At 36.9% G+C, this 23,111-nt stretch overlaps 1 protein-coding gene across 1 annotated transcript; it reads right to left on the bottom strand.

Moving 5' to 3' along the window:
- Positions 1-284: 284 nt before the first annotated feature.
- LOC114479563 (uncharacterized) lies at positions 285-15,588 on the bottom strand. The gene is made up of 9 exons (XM_028473307.1): positions 15,540-15,588; positions 9,622-9,685; positions 8,788-8,937; positions 5,385-5,693; positions 4,949-5,230; positions 4,729-4,878; positions 986-1,054; positions 554-606; positions 285-294 (listed from the first exon to the last, which is right to left on the bottom strand). The coding sequence occupies exons 3-7, from the start codon at positions 8,891-8,893 to the stop codon at positions 1,047-1,049; spliced, it is 855 nt and encodes a 284-aa protein (XP_028329108.1). The 5' UTR covers positions 8,894-8,937; positions 9,622-9,685; positions 15,540-15,588; the 3' UTR covers positions 285-294; positions 554-606; positions 986-1,046.
- Positions 15,589-23,111: the final 7,523 nt, after the last annotated feature.

Raw genomic sequence — 23,111 nt, 5'->3', positions numbered from 1 at the left:
TAAGACCTTTTATCATCGACTAAAAGCCTGGAAAAAAAAAAAAAAAGTCATTAAGGATGCATTTTGTGTTTTTAACATGATAAAATCTGACAGCAGCTCTTTGTTTGCTGCGCTGTGATAGGTATATCAACATTCTGGGGTGTGGCTTGGCCAAAGGTAAATTCTTTGTAGTAGTCTTGTTCTCACGTGTTATGGGCTGATCCTTCAATGAGGGTAAGGTTCTGTGGTTCTTTACCACGGAGGGATTTCCGGGGGGGAGTGACAGAAACTGCTCTTTGCCAATAAAGCCTTGACCTGCCAAAGAAAAAAATTAAATAAAAAAAATTACAAAACACAGATATATAAAAATACATAACCACACACCCACATGTCTGACGAGAACGTAGTGGACTGAGCACCTGCTGTATCAAACTTGCGGTTGTGTTCGATATGTGTGTGTCAAAGTTGCTTCCAGCTCTTGAATGTGCAAGGACAGTCTAGATATACACAGGATATCGACCTGTCAAGCTATGGTGGAAAACGTCTCAACCTAAAATGTTTTAATAACTCATACCTGGTAGATAACGAACGGGTCACACAATTTGCAAGGCCACATTCACACAGCACCTGTGAATGAAGACAAAAGACAACATATCAATTAGGTTATTTGTAAAATCAGATGCCTTTCAGCTGAGTTTGTTGTTAAGGTTTAACAGCTTTCATGTTACAAAAAGGACACTCAAAAAGCCAGCTCCTTTTCAAAGTGCATAATGTCCAAGAATAACTTAAAACCCCACACAACCAACCTTGTCAAAGATAAGAAAATGTAGGCTTAATGAGTTTTTTTGTATCATAAATCAATAATTTGTGCTTTTAACTATACTTACTCTAAATGTTTCCAATTGATATTGCAAACAATTTTAACTACACATGAACTGTAAATTAATATGAACTTCATTTAAACTGTGCTACATTTTGATGTGTACAACTTTTCACTTATACTTACAAACTATGTTGTCACATAGAGGTGAGAACACAGGACATGAGGAGAATGAGACAAATACTAATTAGGTATCTGAAAAAAGAAAAGAAAAATAGAAGTGAGAAGAAAAACGGCATCTAACATTCACTTCTGAAATTCAAGCCAGTATTTAAATAAAGTACTCTACAGGGTAGTCACCTAGCTAATACTAGCTAAACATCATATTGGAGTCTAGATTCTTGACTCAATTCTTCTTCAGTTCTTTACATTAATTAATTGCAGTTACATAGCTCAGTTTACTATGTGAAAAATCCTTACATCACTGATCTACACAATTTTTTCCTACAAATGACAACCATTAGAGAAAATATCTAGAGCATTGATGCAATTTAATGCATCCATGTTTACTCAAACAAATATGAATTATGTCAGCCACCAAAAAAAATAAATAAAATGAAACGCAAAACGCAGCATGACCAGCAACGTTTAACGAGCAGGGAAGCGCGCATCAGGAAAAGAGGCTTATGTATCAACAAAACTAGTTAAGAAAACACAAGCAATGCGATTTATATTTATGACTGAGCTCGCGAATGTTAATTGCATAGTAGACCCAAAAGAACAAGATATAATTAAGCTAAAGTTTCAAGAAAAAAAATCCAAGAAATCCAAGAAAAAATAAACTTTCCAGGACATCATTTCCAAACGGCTTATATTTCTTTTGATTATGCTCTCAATTAATAAAAATTATTTTCACTTGTTGTATTGTGTGTACATTTAATGACATGCGCTTAATTAACTAGAAGTAAAAGAGCGTCATCACCCGTCTAGTCGACTCTACTTAAACTACCGTATTTCGATAAATAAGTGGACCTCTGAAGTCGTTTATGCCCTAGTACGTGGATGTGGTTCAGTATCAAGCTGTCCTATCAAGCTAGCCAAAAATAGCTAAACTGTTAGCTACGATGCTAGCGGGCGCCGGTACACGCGACGTGACCAAGATTAAGCTACTTACAAGAATCACGAACTACGCATATATAAATAAATACATTATATAATATTGATGTGAGATAAACTGCACGATTAGGACATATTTAGGAGTAACTAGACATAGAATGTCTCGGATTACTTACCTGCACACGGACAACTGCAATGGCATCCACAAGTGCCTGAGCGCGATCATTCAGCGGAAGTGAAATACGTAGTTTCGGTTTCTCCATTTCATAACTTCTACGAAAATCAATCACATACTGATATTTAAATAATATCAGTATGTTTTAACTAATTACATTTAATACATTTTAGAATTGATTAAATTATGTAGATTAAAATGATTTTTAATGCATACATTTTAAGAATATGAGTTTTTAAATAAAATCAAATAGATGTAAATGCATAAAAATTAACTCTGCCATGAATCATTTCTGTGATACATTTATTTTAAAAACAATGCTGTAACAAAGCCTAAAAGGTGCAATATGGAACTTTGGGTGTGTCAGAGAAGTGAACCTTTATAAAGTATATTCTCATAACTTAATAAACAAACTTAACTCGGATGAAAATTGAATCCCTGAAACACTGTTTGAATTTAGAAAGAATAGAAGTAATCAATACTAAGAATTACATGTACAGTAGAAAAAAATGTTTTATTAACATGCATGCTCTTCAACTGTTAACAAATCCCACTCCCCACAAACTGTGTAATGCACATTTTAAAGGTGAATAAATGATAAAGATTATGTGTGAAATCTAATCTTCAGAGTCCTCCTCAGAGTCTGTTACTCTGCATATGCTCAGTAGCTGCTTGATCTTTGCATAAGAACTCTACATTCGATAAATATCTCCACGTTTGTTTGCTTGTTTCAACTTATTTTACATCTTCATTCCATTTGTCTTCTTTAATAACAAACCAACAATCACGCTAACATAAGCATGAAGCCAATTGTTGTATGTCACGTCCAGCAGGGTTGCTAGATTTACATTACATTTTAAAGGGGACATATCATGGTTTTAAATCCTTCCTTTTTAGATATAAATCATACAGTTGTGGTCTATATAAAGCAGAACTGCACTGCTTGGGTCTGAATTCCTCATTATTATAGCTCCCCAGACCCCTTTTCTACCCCTTTTCTGATGTGCTTCTAAGAGCAACTCGTTTTGGTGCGGTCTCTTTAAATGCAAATGAGACACTCCATACCCCGCCCCCTCTCCAGGTTTAACTCCACCCTGCTCGGCCATTTTTGTAGTTTGATAGAAGAGATATGGCTATGTAGCAGCGCAGAAAAAAGTTTATTCACACGTTATTTACACAATGTCAACAACAGAAGACTTGTCCATCCAGCTTTACATGTTTGAGCCAGAGTCTGACCCAGCGGAGCGAGATAAAAATGAAGATGATGAACCTGCAGAACCCTAACAAGTGAGCTAACACAAGCACCGAGCTAACGCTAGCGCCAAGCTAACGTCACGAAATGCATTTTAATACAGTCTTTTCGGAGACAAAAACGGCAAAATGAAATGACTAATGAAAACTTTAGACTTAAATTAAACCACGTTGGCCATATCATCAAGGATCTAAAACTAGCACACAGCGCTAACATATGAAGACGATGCAACTGCTAATGCTAACAAAACAATGACAGGGACGTCTTATCATCACACTTTTTAGCGTTATTTACAGCTTACCGAAGTGCTCTGTTTGTCGTCTCCAAAGATAGAAGGAATTGAACCCTCAATCAGACAAAGTCTTTTGGCAAATCCTTGTTTATACTGGCGGAGGTTGCAGAAGCAGTCATCCTTGAAGTGCTTCGCGCACACAAAAATGACCTTACCCACAGATGTGGGTACATTTCTGTGAAAAATAAAACTCAACCAGGCACTTTGAAAAGGTTCTGATGCTGGGAGACGGTGTAATGAAGCGTGTGGGTTACTACATCCAACAACCCAACAATTTGATTTCTCCTCTCGTAACTTCTGCATCCTGGAGCTTGGACTACAAAATAAAAGCGAGAAAAAAAAAATGGCGGATTGCTCGAAGTGTTGGGCCTGGAGTCGATGTCCTAATTTGGCAGTTCCGCTGACGTTATTGTTCAAAAAACGTAATAGAGAATCGAAAAATTGAAACAGATTGAAAAATATGACCAAAACAGAATATAAAGATATCAACGGAGCACCTGAAGAGATTAATTTGAACTTTTCTGTGCTTCTAAACAATCTACATATACATCAAAATGCATTTAAGGGCTAAAAAAGTGGATTTAGCATGATATGTCCCCTTTAAAGTTTAAACACACAAAAACCCTGTAATGTATGGGTGGAAAACAGCCCAATCTGGCAACAATGACTTGTTGCATCGTTCCAGCTGCCTGTCGATTCAAACAGACGCAGTGGTATTTGTTTCATTCTCCACCAGCCAAAATGGCTAGTACGCTACAATGTTTCCCGCCAAAGTTCATTTTCACCCGCATTTTTCGGGTTGGCCTTTATTATTAAAAAATAATAATATATACAAAATAAAACAAATGAAGTGAAATTTTGATTTGAACACGTGAATAATACCCAATAAGGGATTAACAAAGAACCCCCATCAACCCCCCCCCACACACACACATACACACACGCACACGCACGCACGCACGCGCGCGCACACACACACACACACACACACACACACACACACACACACACACACACACACACACACACACACACACACCACACACACACACACACACACACACACACACACACACACACACACACACACACACCTTCTTCTGCTGCTCCAGTTTTCCTCCTGGATTTGATGAAAACAGTCAGACCAACTATGACCAGGATGGTCAACAGTCCGACTGAGGCTACGATGATGATGATGAAGATGATCTTGTTTGGAGTCGAATCAGACGTTAAATCAACTGGAGCTGAAAACAATGAAGAACATATAAAGACAGTGTTTACACGTTAAAGGTGAGATTTGATTGGTCATCCTACCTGTAGACACAAGTGTGTAGTCGGCAGATATCTTCATTTTATTGTTTATAACAAAGTGGCAGGTGTATCTTCTGTTGTGGTTACTCTGATGTGTTATTATCAGATCAGAAACACATTTCTTCTGTCTACTATAATAGACTTCATCATCATCTTGCTTCAGTTCATCTCTCTCCTCATCCAGCCATCTCAGGCTGCCTTTTACACAATAGATGTATGTGAACCTCCACAGAGTGCACGTCAGTGTGACTCCTCCCACTGGATCGGTGCTTTGATTTGCTGAGACTGAGGAAAATGTGAAAGTATGCAAATAATTAAATGAACAGTGAGATTTGTGGTCAGTACCAGGGTTGGGGTCAATTACATTTTTCAGTTACAATTACTGTAAGTTTTCAATTACAAATATTAGGAACAGCTGCAATAATGTCATGTTACTCACGTGTTAATATGTTCAGATATGTGTCAGGATCACTTGTGTTCCCATAGTAACAGATGTAACGTCCTGCGTCCTCAGAGGAGATGTTTGTGATGGTCAAAGAACATCTAAGGCCCAGACTCAGTTTAGCAGCTTGAGGTGAATCTTCATGAATCTGTCCATCACTAACAATGATATCAATAGTAGATCTGTCTCTGTAGTACAGCCATTTAATGCTAGAGCATGATGTTTCAGATGAATTCACATTGTTACAGGACATGATGACGTCATCTCCAGCTCTGTGATAGATATAGATGTAGTCACTGCTGCCTGCTGCAAAGAAACACAGAGCAGTCGTTATAAAGTTATAAAATAAAACAGGGATGGGGTCAATTATAATTGTAATTGCATAATTGATCATTTATGATATTTATGGCATCATTATAATTGTAATTGTAATTTTAAAAATCTGTTGCTGTTGTAATTGTAATTAAAATGTAATTGAGTTTAGATAATTGACTCTGTAATTGTAATTGCCATGAAAAATCTATAAAAATGATCAATTATAATTAAACACAAAACTGGGGAACCATGTTACAGTTCTATGTACAGTTCTACACATATGTCGTTAACAATTATTAAAATATGTTTCATATCAAGTTTTACCACATTTTACCATTAAAAAATATATAAATCTCAAGGTAAACGGACACATAAAAGTCTCAGACACCCACACCAAAAATATTAAAACCTATATTTTCATTGATTATAAAACCTAACAAGGTAACTAATAGATATGAAATAAATGAGATGATAGATATTTGTTTTTAGTGTATTTTACAGCTGATTTAGGACCAGTTATCATTAGAGATGCTAACAGAAATCTAACACAAGAGGAAGGTTAACTTTTATTTGCTTATTTATTTCAGGCTCAGTCATTTTGATTCTTTGTAATTGGAATTTAGTCATTGAGAATGTAATTGTAATTGACTTTCTGAGGATAAAAAATTTTTGTAATTTTTTTTGTAATTGGAAAAATTGCTGGCCACTGTAATCGTAATTGAGTTGAAATAAACACACACACATTATTTAGAGACACCCTGGGGTAGGACATTTACAACCATGACAACACACTACTCTCTACTTTTATTGTAAAATTGTTGTAAATATATATACATATATATGTGTGTGTGTGTGTGTGTGTGTGTGTATATGTACATATGTGTAAATACATTTGCATTTCTGGGATTTATAAGTATATCTGTGGTTCTGGTATTGTTAAATGTATTCATAATTCTATTTATATAATCTATTATATCTATAATTCTGATATTTATGAATGTATTTATAATTCTATTTATATAATTCATAATATATTTGTAATTCTGGTATTTTTGCACTATGTTGTGGTTGCACTGGTTCACTGCTTTTTTAGATGTGCCAATTCACACCTTTTTTACAGTCTCTGCAATTATAAATGTGATCGATTATGTAAAACATCTACACTATATATCTCGCAAGTCTCATAGTTTTTTATTGAATCATGTGACCCCCTCTGATCATGTGACCTAATCATCCCATGTATATATGCAGGTGTGTCAGAGCTGTTTCCTAAGTCTGATGAAGGGCTAAGGCCTGAAACGTTACTTTTGCTGGTGAGAAAGACATTTTGGTGAGCATTACAGCTGTGCAGATCTATCACATTTCTTTCAAATGTTTCCTCAGCCTCAGATCTGTGATGTTCCTCTTTGTGGTGATCTCACTGAGCACGCCCAGAACGTCAGCACCGGATTTCATCACAAGTCTCTGCTTTTTAAACTCACACTGTTCAACTATCAACTGGTGTTCAGGCAGAACAACATAGAGACACAAAGAAAGTCAACCATAAGCAGTTTTTCCAATTACAATTCAATTACAATTATTATTTATCCTCAGAAAGTCATTTACAATTACAACTCAATTATGATTACAGCGACCAGCATTTTTTCATCATTTTTAAAATCATATTTCCTCTTACACACAATACCTTCAGATTTATCTTTGTAAGTTTTAAAAATACATTATTTCATTTGATTTCCACAAATGTAAAAACTGAAAGTTTTCCATAAACTAAAAGAAGAAGAAGAGGAAGCTCCAAATAAAAAACCTTCTTAACATAAATTTATAATTTTCATTCTGTGGCCCTAAATTAGGTCCATACTCCTTCATTGTGTTCTCCTTATCATTTTCTACTGTTTGTTCAAAGAAATAAACTCATTTGATCAAAGTAATCACAACTTGAGTAGGTTCAATTTTCTAACTTAAAACTGATGTATTTAAGCTTTTTGGGTTCATTATTATCTGACTGAAATAAAACTAACTTTAAACTAAGTTTTTTTTTTTCTTTTTTCAAAATGAGCTTTGTTTTAAAATAAATATAACAATTTGCCTTTAAACTTGATATGAAATGGTATTTTGTCAATATTCTCTAACCATCCATATGTTTTTAACACAGGTCTAGTTTTTTTTAAAAATTTTTTATCACTAATTCATGAAAACAAATGAAATCCAAAGCATCTACTTTGTTAAATGATAAAACAACATCAACAGAAGGAGAAGTTTACCTCCAAGCACGAGCACAAAGTGCAGAGTGAGCTGCAGGAGAAGCATTCTGCTGTAGATCAATGTTTCTAATGTTTCCTCACACTCTGATCTGTGAGTGCACTGAGCAAAAATATCATCTTATGTCAGTGATGTCATAAAAAGAGTTAGAGGAGTTTAAATGGGTGGGGTTTATGCATATACAGTATATAAAAAATAAAAAAACACATTATACAGTGATTCTAAACTAACGTCCCCTTTAAATAATGTGCTACACACACAAGGCCAAACAGGATGAAACAGTTCAACTTTATCACCAAAAAAGGAAATTACAAAGTCGACTATAGCGAACACAGAACATCACAGCTGTAGGAGGATGAGCTTGGACAAGGAGTGATGAGAATTATAATATTAATTATTATTAATATTACAGTAATTTGCCAAGAGGTGTCATCTGAAATTGAGTTAAAGTGTTTCAGATCATTTAATTAGTAATTAATACCTTGTCATTCAGGGTTGTGAACTCTTGTCAAGACATAATAAACCTTATGATTGAAATATTTTCATAAACCACAGACAAACATTTATTAATCAAAACAAGTTAAAACCTACTAACACAATAAAGCTAAAAGAGCGCTATGCTCACTAAACTAAGGATAAATGTATTTACACTTTAAAGGTAAAAGCTTAGTAGAGAAAGAAGGAAAGAAAGAAAGAAAAGTAGCATGATTTCTGTGTGTGTGTGTGTGTGTGTGTGTGTGTGTGTGTGAGAGCTATGATAAGATCAGTATAGAATATTGTGGCTGAAATTATTTTAGGCCCGATTAGAATTTGAGATCCAGAGTACCTCGGTTCTGATGGGTCCGTGGTCGGTGGTCCTTCTCTTGTGGCAGAGCGGACTGGCGAGAGGAGTCTGAAGCAGCAAAGCGTGGCTCTGGACCACTGGAGTTCATCTTCAGTTGGAACAGGAGGTTTATCTCTAGCTTGTTGAAAAGGTCTAATGAAAAAAAAACACTTTGTTACAAAGAAAATAAAAGATTAAAGAAGACGTACATAACACTGCAGTGGGCATCTTAGTGGCCAGCACCAAAATCCAATGATTTGAATTTTGCGCTTCGGTTTTGTCGCGGTCTAAGCGTTTCTATTGGTCGACGTGTTTTCGGGAGCCAATTAGATTGATTTGGATGTTTTGTGGGTTGTGGCTATCCTGTATGTGTGATAAGAGATGAATGAATAAGTAAAAATTTCGGACAAGAAATATGAATATAACTCAGAAACCAGTTAGATTATAACTTCCAAAACTAGACAAAAGCAGAGATCATAATTTCCTGGTTATTCTGGCACCAAACATGATATACTTTATGCAAAGTTAATGAGAGATTCTTTAGGGATACTTTAACTGTAAAAACAATTATATGATCTTATTCTAAGGTTGTCCTTGATTTCCTGTGAATAAAACAGTTATTGACAGTGTAGAAAAATACATTTCAAACTTTTATCAGGAATTTGTGTCCGCTTTTAGGATGTTTCATTGTTAATACTTGGAGAACAGTAGAACTCAAAGGAAAGGATTCTGTCATGTGCTTCAAGGAGGAGTGGGGGAAGAACACACAGTCATAAATTCCTGTACTCAGCTCTTTGTCTCTGTTTGAAAGGGAAAAAGGAGGAAACTGTTTCTGACCAAAGTGGTCAAGAAGTGTGCCGTGGTATCTGTCATAGACATGACCTCCTACACAGCAGAGACACTGAAAATAATAACAGTCACATTATTCCAACAGTCTACACTCATTTCACTACATTTCTGATTCTTGTAAAAAATGTTTTCATTTCCAAAATATAATTTAAAAAATATTTTTAACATTTTTTTTTAAATTTTGAGATTGTTTTTTTTTTCTCCAATTTGATTAATTACTTTTAAAAAAAAATAAAAACCTTAAACAATTGTGGTTAAAAAAAGAAAATATAATAATTCTATGAAATAATATAAATAAAAATAAAAGTCAGAATGAAGAGAGGAAGAGGAGAGAGAGGAGAAAACACAGGCTGCAGAGAGAGAAACATGTTACAGCATCAACATTTACATAGAATCAGTTTAATGCTTTATTTAATGTGAGAGAGAGAAGAAGAGGACCTGAACCAGGGGTTGGTGACCTTTAGGATCAGCCATTGAGTGAAGATGTTACTTTTGTGTGTGATCTGCCTGAAAACAGATGTTGTTGTAGATGCAGCAACAAAAAAAAAGGCAGACTACTTAGTTTTCTTTGGCAGCCATTAAAACTTTATTTTAATCCAACGCTTTGACAACAGTCAAAATACAGACACAGTGCACTGTACGTTGATCATAGGTTCCTTTGGCTAAACATAGCTTAGTTGCACAATCATTTCCTTTAATATGAACATGCACGTACAATACTCCTCAGTTGCTGCAAAATCATTTTTCACATTTAAACCACACCCTGCTAGACTTTCCATCAACACTGAACGACTGTTTTCTCGAACATTGTTAAGTTTAAAAGAAGATTTGTGCAGAAAGTAACGGTTTTGAATGTGAAAACTATTTAAATAGTGAAAGTACAAGCAGGGAAGTAATTTTGAACAGGGGGTGCTGTGAAAAAAATATTTGTTTTTTTTGGACAAAAAACCTATGAGCCTATAGGCCCATTTAAAATACATTTTGAAAATAAAAAAATGGATTGACATTTACTACTTTATTATCATATACACTTCAGTGAGCACAGCCAGGGTCTGTAATGCACAGACATCATCGGTTCTCAGATGAATATATGCACTATTAGTTAAAATTCACAATAACACTATAAAGATGCAATAGATTTGGTCAGCTGACATGAACTTGAGTCACTGCACCATCTATGTTCATGTCACCCGACTCTATAAAGGGTTTTCAACAACGTCACGTTCTGGGCAGTAACCCGGATGCGCGGCCATGTTGGCGGCAATCAGAGGTAAACAATACATGTTGGAGGCACTTGGAAGTAAACACTGCGATGGATAAACCACAGAAAAGCTCCTCAAAATACATTATAGATGCAAAATAGGGCTGGGCGATATGGCTTTAAAAAAAAATCTCCGATTTTTCCATACCAAACCCGATTTTCGATTTTAATTGATTAATTTTTTTCTATTTAAAAACAAACTACAACTGACAAAGAAATTGCTCAAAACAAATGTGCTCTTTATTTTGTTCTGATTTTCCTTTATGCAGTTTAATCTACATTTCCCCTTGGGGCAACAGGAAACAAGCCTTAAAACATGCTTGTAAACGACATAGCAGGCCCTGCCATTGGAAAGAGTGAAAATGCAGCTTATCAGTTTTCTAATAACTTCACGTACAATGACACAATGCACCTTCAAAATAACTTAGAATATAAATAAAATTGTGTGTCCCTTTTTGGTCAAATAAATGTAGCAAAAATGACTAAATTAGAATACAAAAACAGCAGTTGTATTCATAAAGTGCAACAAAACTTTAAACAGTTTTCCTGAATCCCTGAAATTGTAAACAAAATAAAAAATCTGCATCCATTACTTTAGTTTCATTCTTCATTTATGCATTTTTAAGCCAGGAAGACAAGCCTGTCTACTACCTCTGGCTTGAGGCATGCCCGGTTACATGTAACAATGCCCCCTCCCACACTGAAAAGCCTCTCTGATGGGGCACTTGTTGCAGGGACAGACAAGTATTTTTTGGCCAGATTACTGAGCCTTGGGAAGTTTGGTTCGTGACGCTTCCACCACGGAAGTGGTTCAGTGTCTGGGTCTACCTCAGGGGTCAGTAGGTAGGTTGCCAGTTCTGTCTCTACTTTCAGTGCCTCTGATTGGTGAGAAGATGGCTCTGGTTCTGGCACTTTCTTCTTGAAGAAAGCAGCTAAAGCCATTTTCTTATTGGGTGGAGACTGTGCTTCTCTTTGGCACACATGCACAGCAGGACCAGGCTGCTGTGGTTTGATTTTCTCAGCAGGCAGAGACATCAGCTCAGTGACGGCTCTTTTCTTGACCTGTTCCACCTTGTCTGGGTCAATGTAGGTGGTACGGAACCTGGGGTCCATCAGTGAGGACATATCCAAAGTTCATTCTTCACAGGGTCACTGTATTTGTCATCAAGGTACCGCATTATGTTTATTTTTATTGTCTTAGTGAGTTCAGTGTCCTCCTCCACTGGCTGTAGGAGATTTGTTTTGAACAAATGCAGCACCGGTTTAATGTAGGAGACACTGACATAAGCCTCCCCGGACAGGGCGTCTGTAAATTCTTGAAGTGGTTTGACAGCTTTATTTACAGACTCTAAAACCTCAATATCTTGCCAAGTGGGCACAAGATGACGGCTATTCTTGTCGGACCCCAGGACACGACTATGGCCTTCTCCTGTTCAAGAAATCTCTCAATCATTTTTTGACGTGAACCCCATCTTGTCGGGGACTCTGTTACCAGCTGATGAGTGGGTAGACCAAGCTCAGCCTGTACTTCACCCATCTCTCTTCTTTTTATCCAACTATAGGAAAAGGCAGCAACTGCCTTTTTACAAACTCCAATGGCACGATCGATTCGCGGGTGCTTCACACCATTCTCTGTAATAATAAAGAAAGAAAGAAAACACAGCATTGTCAAACAAGTCTTTTTCACATTTCCACGTTCTTAATGCACACTGAAGGCGTACCCACACACGTGGACACACACACACATACACACCATTATGATTAATTTTTTATTTCATAAAATTGCATTAACCCTTTAATGCATAGTGTCCACTAGTGTCCACCTAAAGGCTGTTTTCCAGTATCTGCATGGGTCAGGATGGTAAATTAGCAAAATTAACCACTTCACTGGACATTAGTGAGTCATTTCAATACACTGCCCACTCACTGAAAAGTAGATAGTTTAAAATCTAATATATCAGGACAGGAAAACAGGAAAAAGAAAATTATGCAGCAATATTTTTAAAGGATTTATAATAAAAAGCTAGGAGAACATGCCATTTTATTCATATTTTCATAAAATAGATGAAGCTAGATAATAAAATAAAAAGTCCAATAATAGTGAAAATAAACAAAAGCATAACTACATGTCTTTAGGAGTAAAATGTTGAATAATTCATGCATCAGAGAATGCATTAATTGAGCTGTTCTGATCATGTATGTAAAAAAAACAAACATCATTTGAATGCATAGCCATTAGACTCTTACCTATTGCATTGTGCAGTTTATGTCCAAAGCATTGGAGGTTGGGCCACTCGTTGACTCTCAGAGCTTTTATGATGTTGGTGCCGCTGTCCTCCAGCTCTCTAGCGATCTTTTCACGAGTACTGTTGTACAGGCGAGGCAATGCAACTTCGGCAAAATATTTGCGGCTTGGTAGCGCATACCTGGGGTCGACAACTTTTAGCATGCTAATAGACCACGGCTTTTCCACTGTGTATATGGGTACCCATACCTCCTGCAATATATTTCGCCACTGCATCTTGTGATTGCTTTCCACCGGGGCCCTTTCTTGTCATAGGGGATACAGTTCGAAAAACTTTCCAAGACTGTAGTTTGTTTTTTAGCGGCTTGTTTGAACTGCGGTCCTGTTCGTTTCGTTGAGAGGCACATACCTCCCACTCGGCTGCATGCTTCTGTTTAAGATGCTGGAACAAGTTTGTAGTGCTGCTACCTTTGGTAGCAATAGCTTTTAAGCACACTTTGCAATGTGGCGTTATTTGTTCTGCGTCTGACACTGAAAACGCGAACCAATTCCAAAACAACGGATGTACCTGTGCCTTTCTTTGAAGAGCTCTTCACTGTTCACGGCCATGATGTCGTGTAGCTGTAAGGAAAAGGCGGGGGGCTGATCCCACTCTTAACTACGGAAGCCCAAGGGTGAGCGTCGGTCGCGGAAGTTAAAGAGAAAATCGATTTTCATTAAAAAGAAATCCCCCTAAAACGTTAAATTCGACTTAATAGATAAAATCGATATATCGCCCAGCCTTAATGCAAAGGCATACAGAGAAGGACTTGGTCCACAGGAAAGGGACACCCATATTGGAAAAGTTAAGCTTTATTGGTGGTGCAGATCCCTACGAGTCGGCTCCCTCATCTTGGTTCAATGACGACCCAGAGAAACTTCCGTCTATTATGTATCCTGATATTGTCAACTACTTGGTTTTCTTGCCAAGCCCATACACAGCAGAATACCTTAAATCTAATGAAAGTTTGGAGGTCTATAACCAGATGGTGTGTGGGTGGGTGAGGGAGATGCAGTATCAAGTCTTCAACAACAGATGTGTTGTGAAGGTCAAAGTAAGTAATGCAATAACAGTAAAAGGTCAAACCTTTAATCTGGAATATTTTTATAATTTTAGCTCTACATTTTAAGAAGTGTGTTGCTACTGTAGCAGGCTATTAAATGTGAATATATTAAGTCATTAATGCTACATGCAGTAGCTTGATATGAATTATATTATTATCATCACACTAGTTATAAATGAGTTAAGAGCTGCTGCTATCAACAATTCACTTGCCTGACAAGAAATAGTCAGAACAAATTCAGATTTTTGCCTCGTAGTTTTTCGTTTAGCTTTGCTAGCCACAAGCGCCTCCTTTCCTTTGATCATTTTTTGTCATTGTTTTCCCTGATTTGTGATAACTTTTGGCAGTCTATAAAACTCCAAATGTTTTTCACGGTCTGATCGATTGGTACAGCCTAAAACACAGCAATAATTCACCATTTCCTCTCTAAATTCGGGATTTGCTTGTGTGTGTGCGCTTTGTTTACCTGCTAATAATCGCTAATATGGCGACTTCTGGGTTGATGACGCACCGTGCAAACCCTCTATTAAGGCTCAAACATACTCAGGCGTACATCATTCCAACGGAGTGCTAATTATCTGCAAAGATCAGATTTTACTGCCGCCCGGAAGTTGTCCATGGTGTCCCCCAAAACACTGCTCGGCCTGTATCAACCCGCATTAAACGTAACACCAACCTGTATTTGAAGTGGAGATGAGGCGAATGCAGCTGACATTCCCCCAATATATACACTCCTTTCATGGCTTGACTTCTTCGTGAAATGCCGGGAGACGGAGTGTAATGTTCCCAGTGAGGTAAGTCATAAATGATACTAGCAAAATCCAACAATGTTTGTAATATTGTGTTACCTGTATGCGCGGCTATTTGGAGATACACAAATGTAAACATTAGATAGTCGGGGATTGAACTGCACATCAAAGCAATTTTTTTACAAAAAACTCTTTAAAAATGCATAAAAACTACTACATGAGCTTGTGATTGAATGACGTCCGGGTTGCTGACGTAACGTAAAAACACGCTATGAGTTTGTTTTTGTTGTAGTCGCCAAAAAGCTGGGTTTGATTGTCACAGTATCATTTATTCTACACAAATGTTTCACATTTAATTACACATTGTGATTTACAAATGTACTGTGTACATGTGACTAATTAGTATGTTGTTTTTTGGTATTTGACTGTAGTTCCAATTGCCTTCACCAGCCTGCTCTGACTCCTCTATGAGCCAGTCAACCATACAATCCTGCTTTTCACCAGGTTTTGCTGACATAAGTGACACCTCGGACAGCTTGTAGACTTACCAGTCGGTGGGGGGCCTTGGGGTTGGGGTCGGTGGCGGGGTGCGCTGGGTCCTCGGCTCCTTGGTGCTTTCTCGGGTGTGTGTGGGGGGCAGTGGCTGCCTCTCGGCTTGGGGTCTTGGAGGCGTCTGGGGGGCTGCTTGGCCATGGGGAGGTGGCCTGGTCTCCCTGGTCTCCCTGGCCCCCGCTCTTTCTGCTGGCCTGGCTGTATCTACGGGTCCTGTTTTAGGTATTACCACTCACTCCTTCCCTCTGTCCACAGCCACCACCATTATACCTAAGCCTCATGCTTATCACCAGACTGGCTTGATTACATAACACAATAAGCACAATATACACAACTACAACTTCACATCTCACTTTACAATAATCATCTCTTCCCCATCCTTTCATTTTCTACCTTGAATCTCTCCTCCCTGCTCGCTTCTGCTTACACCCACACCTTCCACCCCCCCACCCAGGTGTAACACATACACATATATATATATATATATATAATGTTCCTTTCCCCACATATTTGACAATCATTAACTTGTTATTGTCTCCTCCCCTCACCCTCTAAATAGCACAATAACATTATTATTATTATTATTATTATATCACACACACACACACACACACTTACTGTATTATAAAGTATAAGATTTGTAAATATTGTCTATGGTCTGGCATTTTTTCTGTAATTGTCTCTAGAAAGAATAAAAAGAATAAAAAAAGGATTATTGATTAATTAGCAGTGCTAAATAATTGTGACACTTGTGTGATTTGGACATTACAATAGATTGGTTCCTCTAGGTCTGTGTACGAAGTATAATTAATGTGCAGTAGTTCATGTTTTATAATTAAACGTCATTAAATTTTGTTAAAATCTCCCTTTCACCACTAGGGGGTGCTGCAGCACCCCCACAGCCCTGGTAACCTGTGTATCTAGATGCATATGGAATCATTTATCACAGGGAGATATCTGTGCAACCCTACTCTGGAATGATGTCATCAGGATCATTTAATTTAGGTGAATTTAAATGAAGTTGATCAAAACTTAATCAATAAACCTGATCAGATTTAGTAAACCATTGATCCCTGAGAGGAATTTGCACTTGGGTGACATTAATGCTGTTCTCATATATCTTTATATGATATATAAATAATTAAAAAGGAGCAGTCAGAATAATCCATGTCAATACAACTTACCTTTTAATTATATCTACTGTACATTTTTGTTTAATTATTGGGTTTTTTATTTATTAGTATTTATTTTGTTTTCTCACAGGAGTTAAAAACTAATACTTTATGTAAAAAATCATTTCTGAAAAAAAAAGTAATTTAAAAAAAATAATGTGGAAAACACAGAATTTTGAAAATAATAAAACTGATTTTATAGGGCCCTAATTATTGCAATATACAACTACACAAAAAATAATTATTTTATAATGTACTACTTTGTATGCACTCATTTCATAATACATAGGCAAACTCTATACATATATATTTTTTTAAATATTTAGTTAATATATATATTATGAGTAATATAGTTGTCTTTGTCACATTTTATTTGGCTTACGTAAATAATTATGCACATTTACAGATATTGTACATGATATGAGTGATAACACGTGTTATAAAGTCTATTTTGCACAATAGTTGTGCCTTCAGATTTTTACTTGTCCTTTGGTACCTTTGGGAACCACTGAACCATGTGATTTATCAACTTGTAAGGATTATTTCAAACAAAGATGTTATTATCTATTTTATTTTATGGACTTGATTTAATTAAAAGCAGCTCTGTGATTGGTTTAAACCTCATTACCTCCACAACCTGCAGGTTAGCTCCAGCTTTTTAAAGTTACTTTACTTGTTCAATACATCTCACACTTTGTTTGTGATATTTAATTTATTCATGATTTTATTGTGATTTCAATGATATTAATGTGTTAAATATAACAACAACACTACAAATACATGTTTTATGTCATTGTTTTAATTCCTCTCTTTAAAACATGCTGTCACAGTTACACAAACAATGTAGTTTTAAGTCCAAATTTAATAACTAATAATAGCCTGACTAGTCCATAGAAGTGCATAAGTTGCTTGTATATGCACTCAGATTAAAAAAAAAATCATTATTTTAAGATACTAAAATAATGATTGTGTAAATGTTACTAAACACTAGTGTTGTGTTCAAGACCACACTATCCGAGACCAAGACTTGCCCGAGACCAGAATGCACCGAGACCAAGACAAGACCAAGACTTTCGGGAGCCGAGACCGAGTCAAGACCAAGACCGAGACAAGCCGAGACCAAGACCAAGACCATAAACATTTTTTTTTTTTCAATTTAAAAAAATCTATAAATAAATAAAATTATGGCAAGGTTCAACAGTTAAATAACATTCTCTTTTTAATTTTAGTTTATTTTAAATACATTTGACGGACAAAAAAGGTGACTGCAAAAAATTAACTAAAATATTAAAACTACTACTGCTACTGATAAATTCACAATTATTCTACATATTTGAAAACAAGATTTTTATGTCAGCTGAATGTACAGCAAGTGTTTAAAAGTATTTCTGCCAAGAAATAATGATTCTTGATTCTGATTCTTTCAGTTGTTCAGGTCAACAGGTCACAGAGTTCATAAGATAATTTTTTTGTTTGAAAAAAGCCTTTACACAGGGTCATTTTTATTAATTCACTTAGTTGATATAGTTTAATTTGGTTGCTGTAATATAACTAGGATATTCAATTAACAAAGGTTTCCAACTGTAACTGTAAAAGTGAAACTTTCTGAAATAAAACTACAAAAAAGTTGTCAGCAGTGTAAAAAACATAGAGCTACAGGTAGATGTGAAACTAAATAAAACAAACTCAAACCCTGGAAAAGTCATGTGACAAATTAATCAATAGTTCTTGTTGAGAATTATTATTATTCTGGATACAGTGGAAACAGAAACTATAAAAAAATAATTATATTGTGAACCTGTTTATATTGTGAGGAACATATTATATACATACATGTAATTGGAGTCTAAAGACACAAAAAAACACCACTTTAAAAAGAAAATAGACTAATATAAGACCTCTTTACAGTTATTTGACTCATTCTGTGCTAGTGCAACTCTGCGGCGATGATGCGCTGGTGACGACATAAACCAAGATGGCGGCGGCCCGGACTACAGCAGACATTATGTAATAAAGCCTTAAAAGACATGGATATAATGAAAAGAGTGGATGGACAGAGGCATAAACATGCAGACTTTCACACGGACTTATTAAAAACACACACACTTATTAAACACACACAGACTTTTTAAACACACACGGACTTATTAAACACACACGGACCTCAGTAAACACGGTAAACGGAACAGGCTTCACCTCTCGGCTGGCACTAGGACCCAGAAGCAGAGTAAGTGCGTCCCCTATCCAGCCTTCACAGGCTGTAATATCATCAGTTTATCATTTTACCAGTTGTTAGAGCTACTGTCTTTACCAGGGAGATAATATTTATTACTGGTGATTGTTTTCTGGAGTTTTACTGGGATTTTTACCGGTGATTAGTTCATATCTCCCTTGCGCTCCGCGGTCCAAACTGACACCGTAGCCACACACGTATGAGTGTGTCACACACGTCACTCAGTCACATTAAGGAAGGTTGTGGTCATTATACGGGGTGGATTAAATCATGAATAAAGGATTGTTTTATCCCGTTCTTCTCCGTGTTATTATCACATTATAAAAAAGTTTAAAAATAGCAGGAATTAGTGCTGGTCTCGAACAGTCTTGACGGAAAATCCCGAGTCCGAGACAAGACCGAGTCAAAATGCTTCATAGTCCGAGACGAGACCAAGACTTTTAAAATTTGGTCTCGAGACCAAGACCGGTCTTGACCACCACAACACTAGTATATATTCATCAATTTTTGATTCAATGAAATCTTTAAATGTCCCATCTGATATCAATAAAGGGTTAAACCTCCAGGGTGAAGAAAAAGAGGGCTGGCTTTGCATTTTAATATCAACACTAAGTGGTGCATGATCTGAAATAACAATCGGATAATATTCAGATGTTTCTACTTTAGAAATAAGGGAGCCATCCAAAAATAAGTTATCAATCCTTGAAAAAGACTGGTTTACCCGTGAGTAAAATGAATATGCTTTTGTGTTAGGATTATAAAACCTCCAAGGATCCACAAATCCATTCTGTAACATGAAATTTGAAATGGATTTAGCCATAGAAGACTGGGTCATAGTCTTAGGGTTCGAGTGACCTAACATAGGCTCAACAACACAGTTCAAATCACAAAAATTAGAAGATGTGAATCGAGGGAGGGGAGGCTGCCCAATAATGTGTCAGTGAAACTTGGATTATCAAAATTAGGAGCATATACAGTAACTAATAACACAGGTTTATTACACAAAGTACCAATAACAATTAAAAATCTCCACTGTTTGTCAGCTTTTACCTTTGATGACGTGAACTGCACTCTCTTATTAATTAGGATCACCATCCCTCTGGCTTTGGAATTGAATGTGAAGTGAAACACAGGTCCCATCCATGGACACCTGAGCCTAACATGATCCCTGTCCCGTAGATGAGTCTCCTGGAGAAAAATTACATCAATCTTAAGGCGTTTCAAATGTTGAAGTATTTTAGAACCTTTAACAGGGCTATTTAATCATTTTACATTCCAAGTCAAGAATCGAATGCCACCAATATTGGTCAGGTTCTGACTTGGACTTGGAGTACTAGTTATTGGCATTACACTTTAAAAGAATAAGAAATAAGACATGGTAGCCTGACATCTCTCCCCCAAAAAGGAACACATACATTCACACACACAAACAAATAAAAGCAAAACGACGAACCAAAAATGACCACAAAATTTTAGGACACACACCCTCCCACACAGCAGGCGTCTCCATCCCCAAACGACAGAAACGGCAGTGCAAACTCCTAAATGGATCAATCCAAAACAATACTCCCGACTGTAATACGAACTATAACCGAACAAAACAAAGGAGCTCCGCAGAGTATGTCAATATACTAATATCAGGATAGTAGCAATTAAAGCAAGTGAATAAATAAAAAATGTAATAAAAGAAATAAATTTAAAATAAAATGAAAGAGAGAGAGAGAGAGAGAGAGAGAGAGAGATTTTAAGAAAACACTTTATTAAACCAAATCACAATTCATTTTTCTGCAACATGATTCAAAACTTTTGCATCATTTTAACCCACATTAAAATAATTGGCTGAAAATTAGTTCCTTGTCTACCACAGAACAGATATTCTCTTCATAGCACCATAAGCTTATAAACTCCTCAAGATTCTCCATTGCATTATAGAACCTAAAGTCCACCCACACTCTGGCTCTCACCATGGACACAAAAAGGTCCTTCACCTCTTTACTGTTCTTGAACTTATTTTTTCTGCTTAAGTAGATCACAAGCTTAGCCTGTCCATTTATGAAGTTTAAAAGTTTCCATTTTACTGCCTCTTCTTTCCTGTAAACTGCCCCAAGTATAAAAATAGTTTGTGACCACACTTCTTTGAAACCAATGAAAACATTTCTGTCAGTCTGTCGCACTCCAAAAAACAGTGTACAATATTTTCAACAGACTTACAGTAAAAACATTCATTGGAAACCTGTGGATTAATGCGAGACGCCAAAGAATTTACAGCTACAGCTCCGTGTAGAAGTCTCCACTGCAGGTCTCCTGATCTCTTTGTTAGAGGGTCTTTATATAAAACCCTCCATACTGGTTTTATATGGGGACCCAACTTCAGCCATTGTCTCCATTTTGTGTCCACCCTGCTTCACAGTTCATTCCTGTTCAGTCCATTCACACAAAAAATAAAACTGCTTTCCTGTAGCAGTATAAAAAACCAGTACCTCCATTTTCCCACTGCCAGAACCCAATGAGAGGCCCAGCTCAGGAAAAGGATCACCATCATCAGGGAGCTCCACTCTGCTGCAGTAGTCGTGAAGCATCTCTTTTTCTTCCTCAGTGAGTCGAGCCTTCCAAAGTCTGAGGGCTCTGTCCACAAAGCGTGCAGAGCGAAGACCAAGAGCAGCTGTTACAGACGCACACCTGTTCAGATCAGGCCCTGCCACATCAACAAGCTTTCTCAGAGTGGTAAGACCTGTAGATGTCAGAGCATGGGACAACCCTGGTAATGATATCTCTTGGACATCCAGGCGGGCTTCATGAATCAGAGGCTCCTCCAGCAGCCAGTGTAAGGACAGTGGGCGCTCCAGTCTCCTTGATGAAAACAGTGTCCAGGTTTTAAAAATACTCTGATAAAAAGCAGACAGGGTGGACAGATTAAAACAATCAGTTTTCATAAGAAACAGGGAAGAGTCCAGACCAAGTCCATTCACAGTTTTAAAAATCATACTGGCCACTGATCTCCAGACAACATCAGTTGGGCCATTGAGGAATTTCTGAAGGAATTGGAGTCTGAAGGCAGCAACCCTACTGGCAAGATGCACCAGACCTTGCCCACCTTCATCTCTTGGCAGGAACAGCACACACTGTGGTACCCAATGAAGATTGTCCCAAAAAAAAAATCAATCACAATAGCCTGTAATTGCTGAAGGAGACCAGCAGGGGGCTCTAAACATGCTACCTTGTGCCAGAGACAACAGGAGACCAGATTATTTATAATTAAGACCCTTCCTCTGTATGACATTTGTGGTAACAACCATCTCCATTTCTCTAACCTCCCCTTCACCTTTTCTACCACCCCCTCCCAGTTGTTCTGTATGGTGGCCTCATCCCCTAGAAACACTCCAAGATATTTAAAACCGTTCCTCCTCCAAGTTAATCCTGCTGGTAGTTTAGGCATGTGAGTGGATCTAAACCCAAGTGCCAGGCCCTCACTCTTTGCCCAGTTAACGTTTGCAGGTGACACTTTGCTGAATTCCTACACTATTTTTTCAAGTTTAATAATTTCATTTTGAGTTTTTATCATTAAAATAATGTCATCAGCATAGGCTGAAACAACAAAAGCTCTCTGACAGTTCGGTAGCACCAGCCCCTGAATTGAGGAGCGCAACTTACAGAGCAAGGGTTCAATAGAGATGGTGTATAACATGCTTGAAAGAGCGCACCCCTGCCTTATTCCTCTTTGAATACTAAATGGCGCACCTAATCCTCCATTAATTTTCAGTACATTCTCAATGTCCTGGTACAACACTTTCACCATAGCTTTGAAACCAGGGTCGAGGCCAAAAGCCTCCAGAGAATTCCAGAGGTAGAGGTGCTCAACTCGATCAAAAGCTTTTCTTGATCCAAAGAAATGAGACCAAGTTCTATGCCCAATGAACTACACAGCAAATTCAAAAGTGTTAAATTTTTGGTGTTGGTAGACTTTGTACAAAAGCAGAGTTAATTTTACTCTAATAGAGTCACATTATTTTTATGTAACTCTGGGGTGTATAATATTAGTAGTTAAAATCGAGTGTTAAAACAGAGTGTTTCTATATCAAATCTGAAGGTGTTACAATGGAAACAATAACTCTTGACTTTTTAACTCTAAACTCCCACAGTGTCTATAACACTAAAAGAGTAAA

This window comes from Gouania willdenowi, chromosome 3 (assembly GCF_900634775.1).
Source record: "Gouania willdenowi chromosome 3, fGouWil2.1, whole genome shotgun sequence".
Taxonomy (NCBI): domain Eukaryota; kingdom Metazoa; phylum Chordata; class Actinopteri; order Blenniiformes; family Gobiesocidae; genus Gouania; species Gouania willdenowi.
This window is presented reverse-complemented; position numbering and strand designations above follow the sequence as displayed.

Excerpts from the sequence above, each read along its gene's own strand:
- LOC114479563 (XM_028473307.1), bottom strand. The coding sequence starts at position 8,893 with ATGAACTCCAGTGGTCCAGAGCCACGCTTTGCTGCTTCAGACTCCTCT. Across the intron at positions 5,231-5,384 it reads ATATCTGAACATATTAACAC|TCTCAGCAAATCAAAGCACC; the intron begins GTGAGTAACATG and ends CATTTTCCTCAG. Across the intron at positions 4,879-4,948 it reads CTACACACTTGTGTCTACAG|CTCCAGTTGATTTAACGTCT; the intron begins GTAGGATGACCA and ends CATTGTTTTCAG.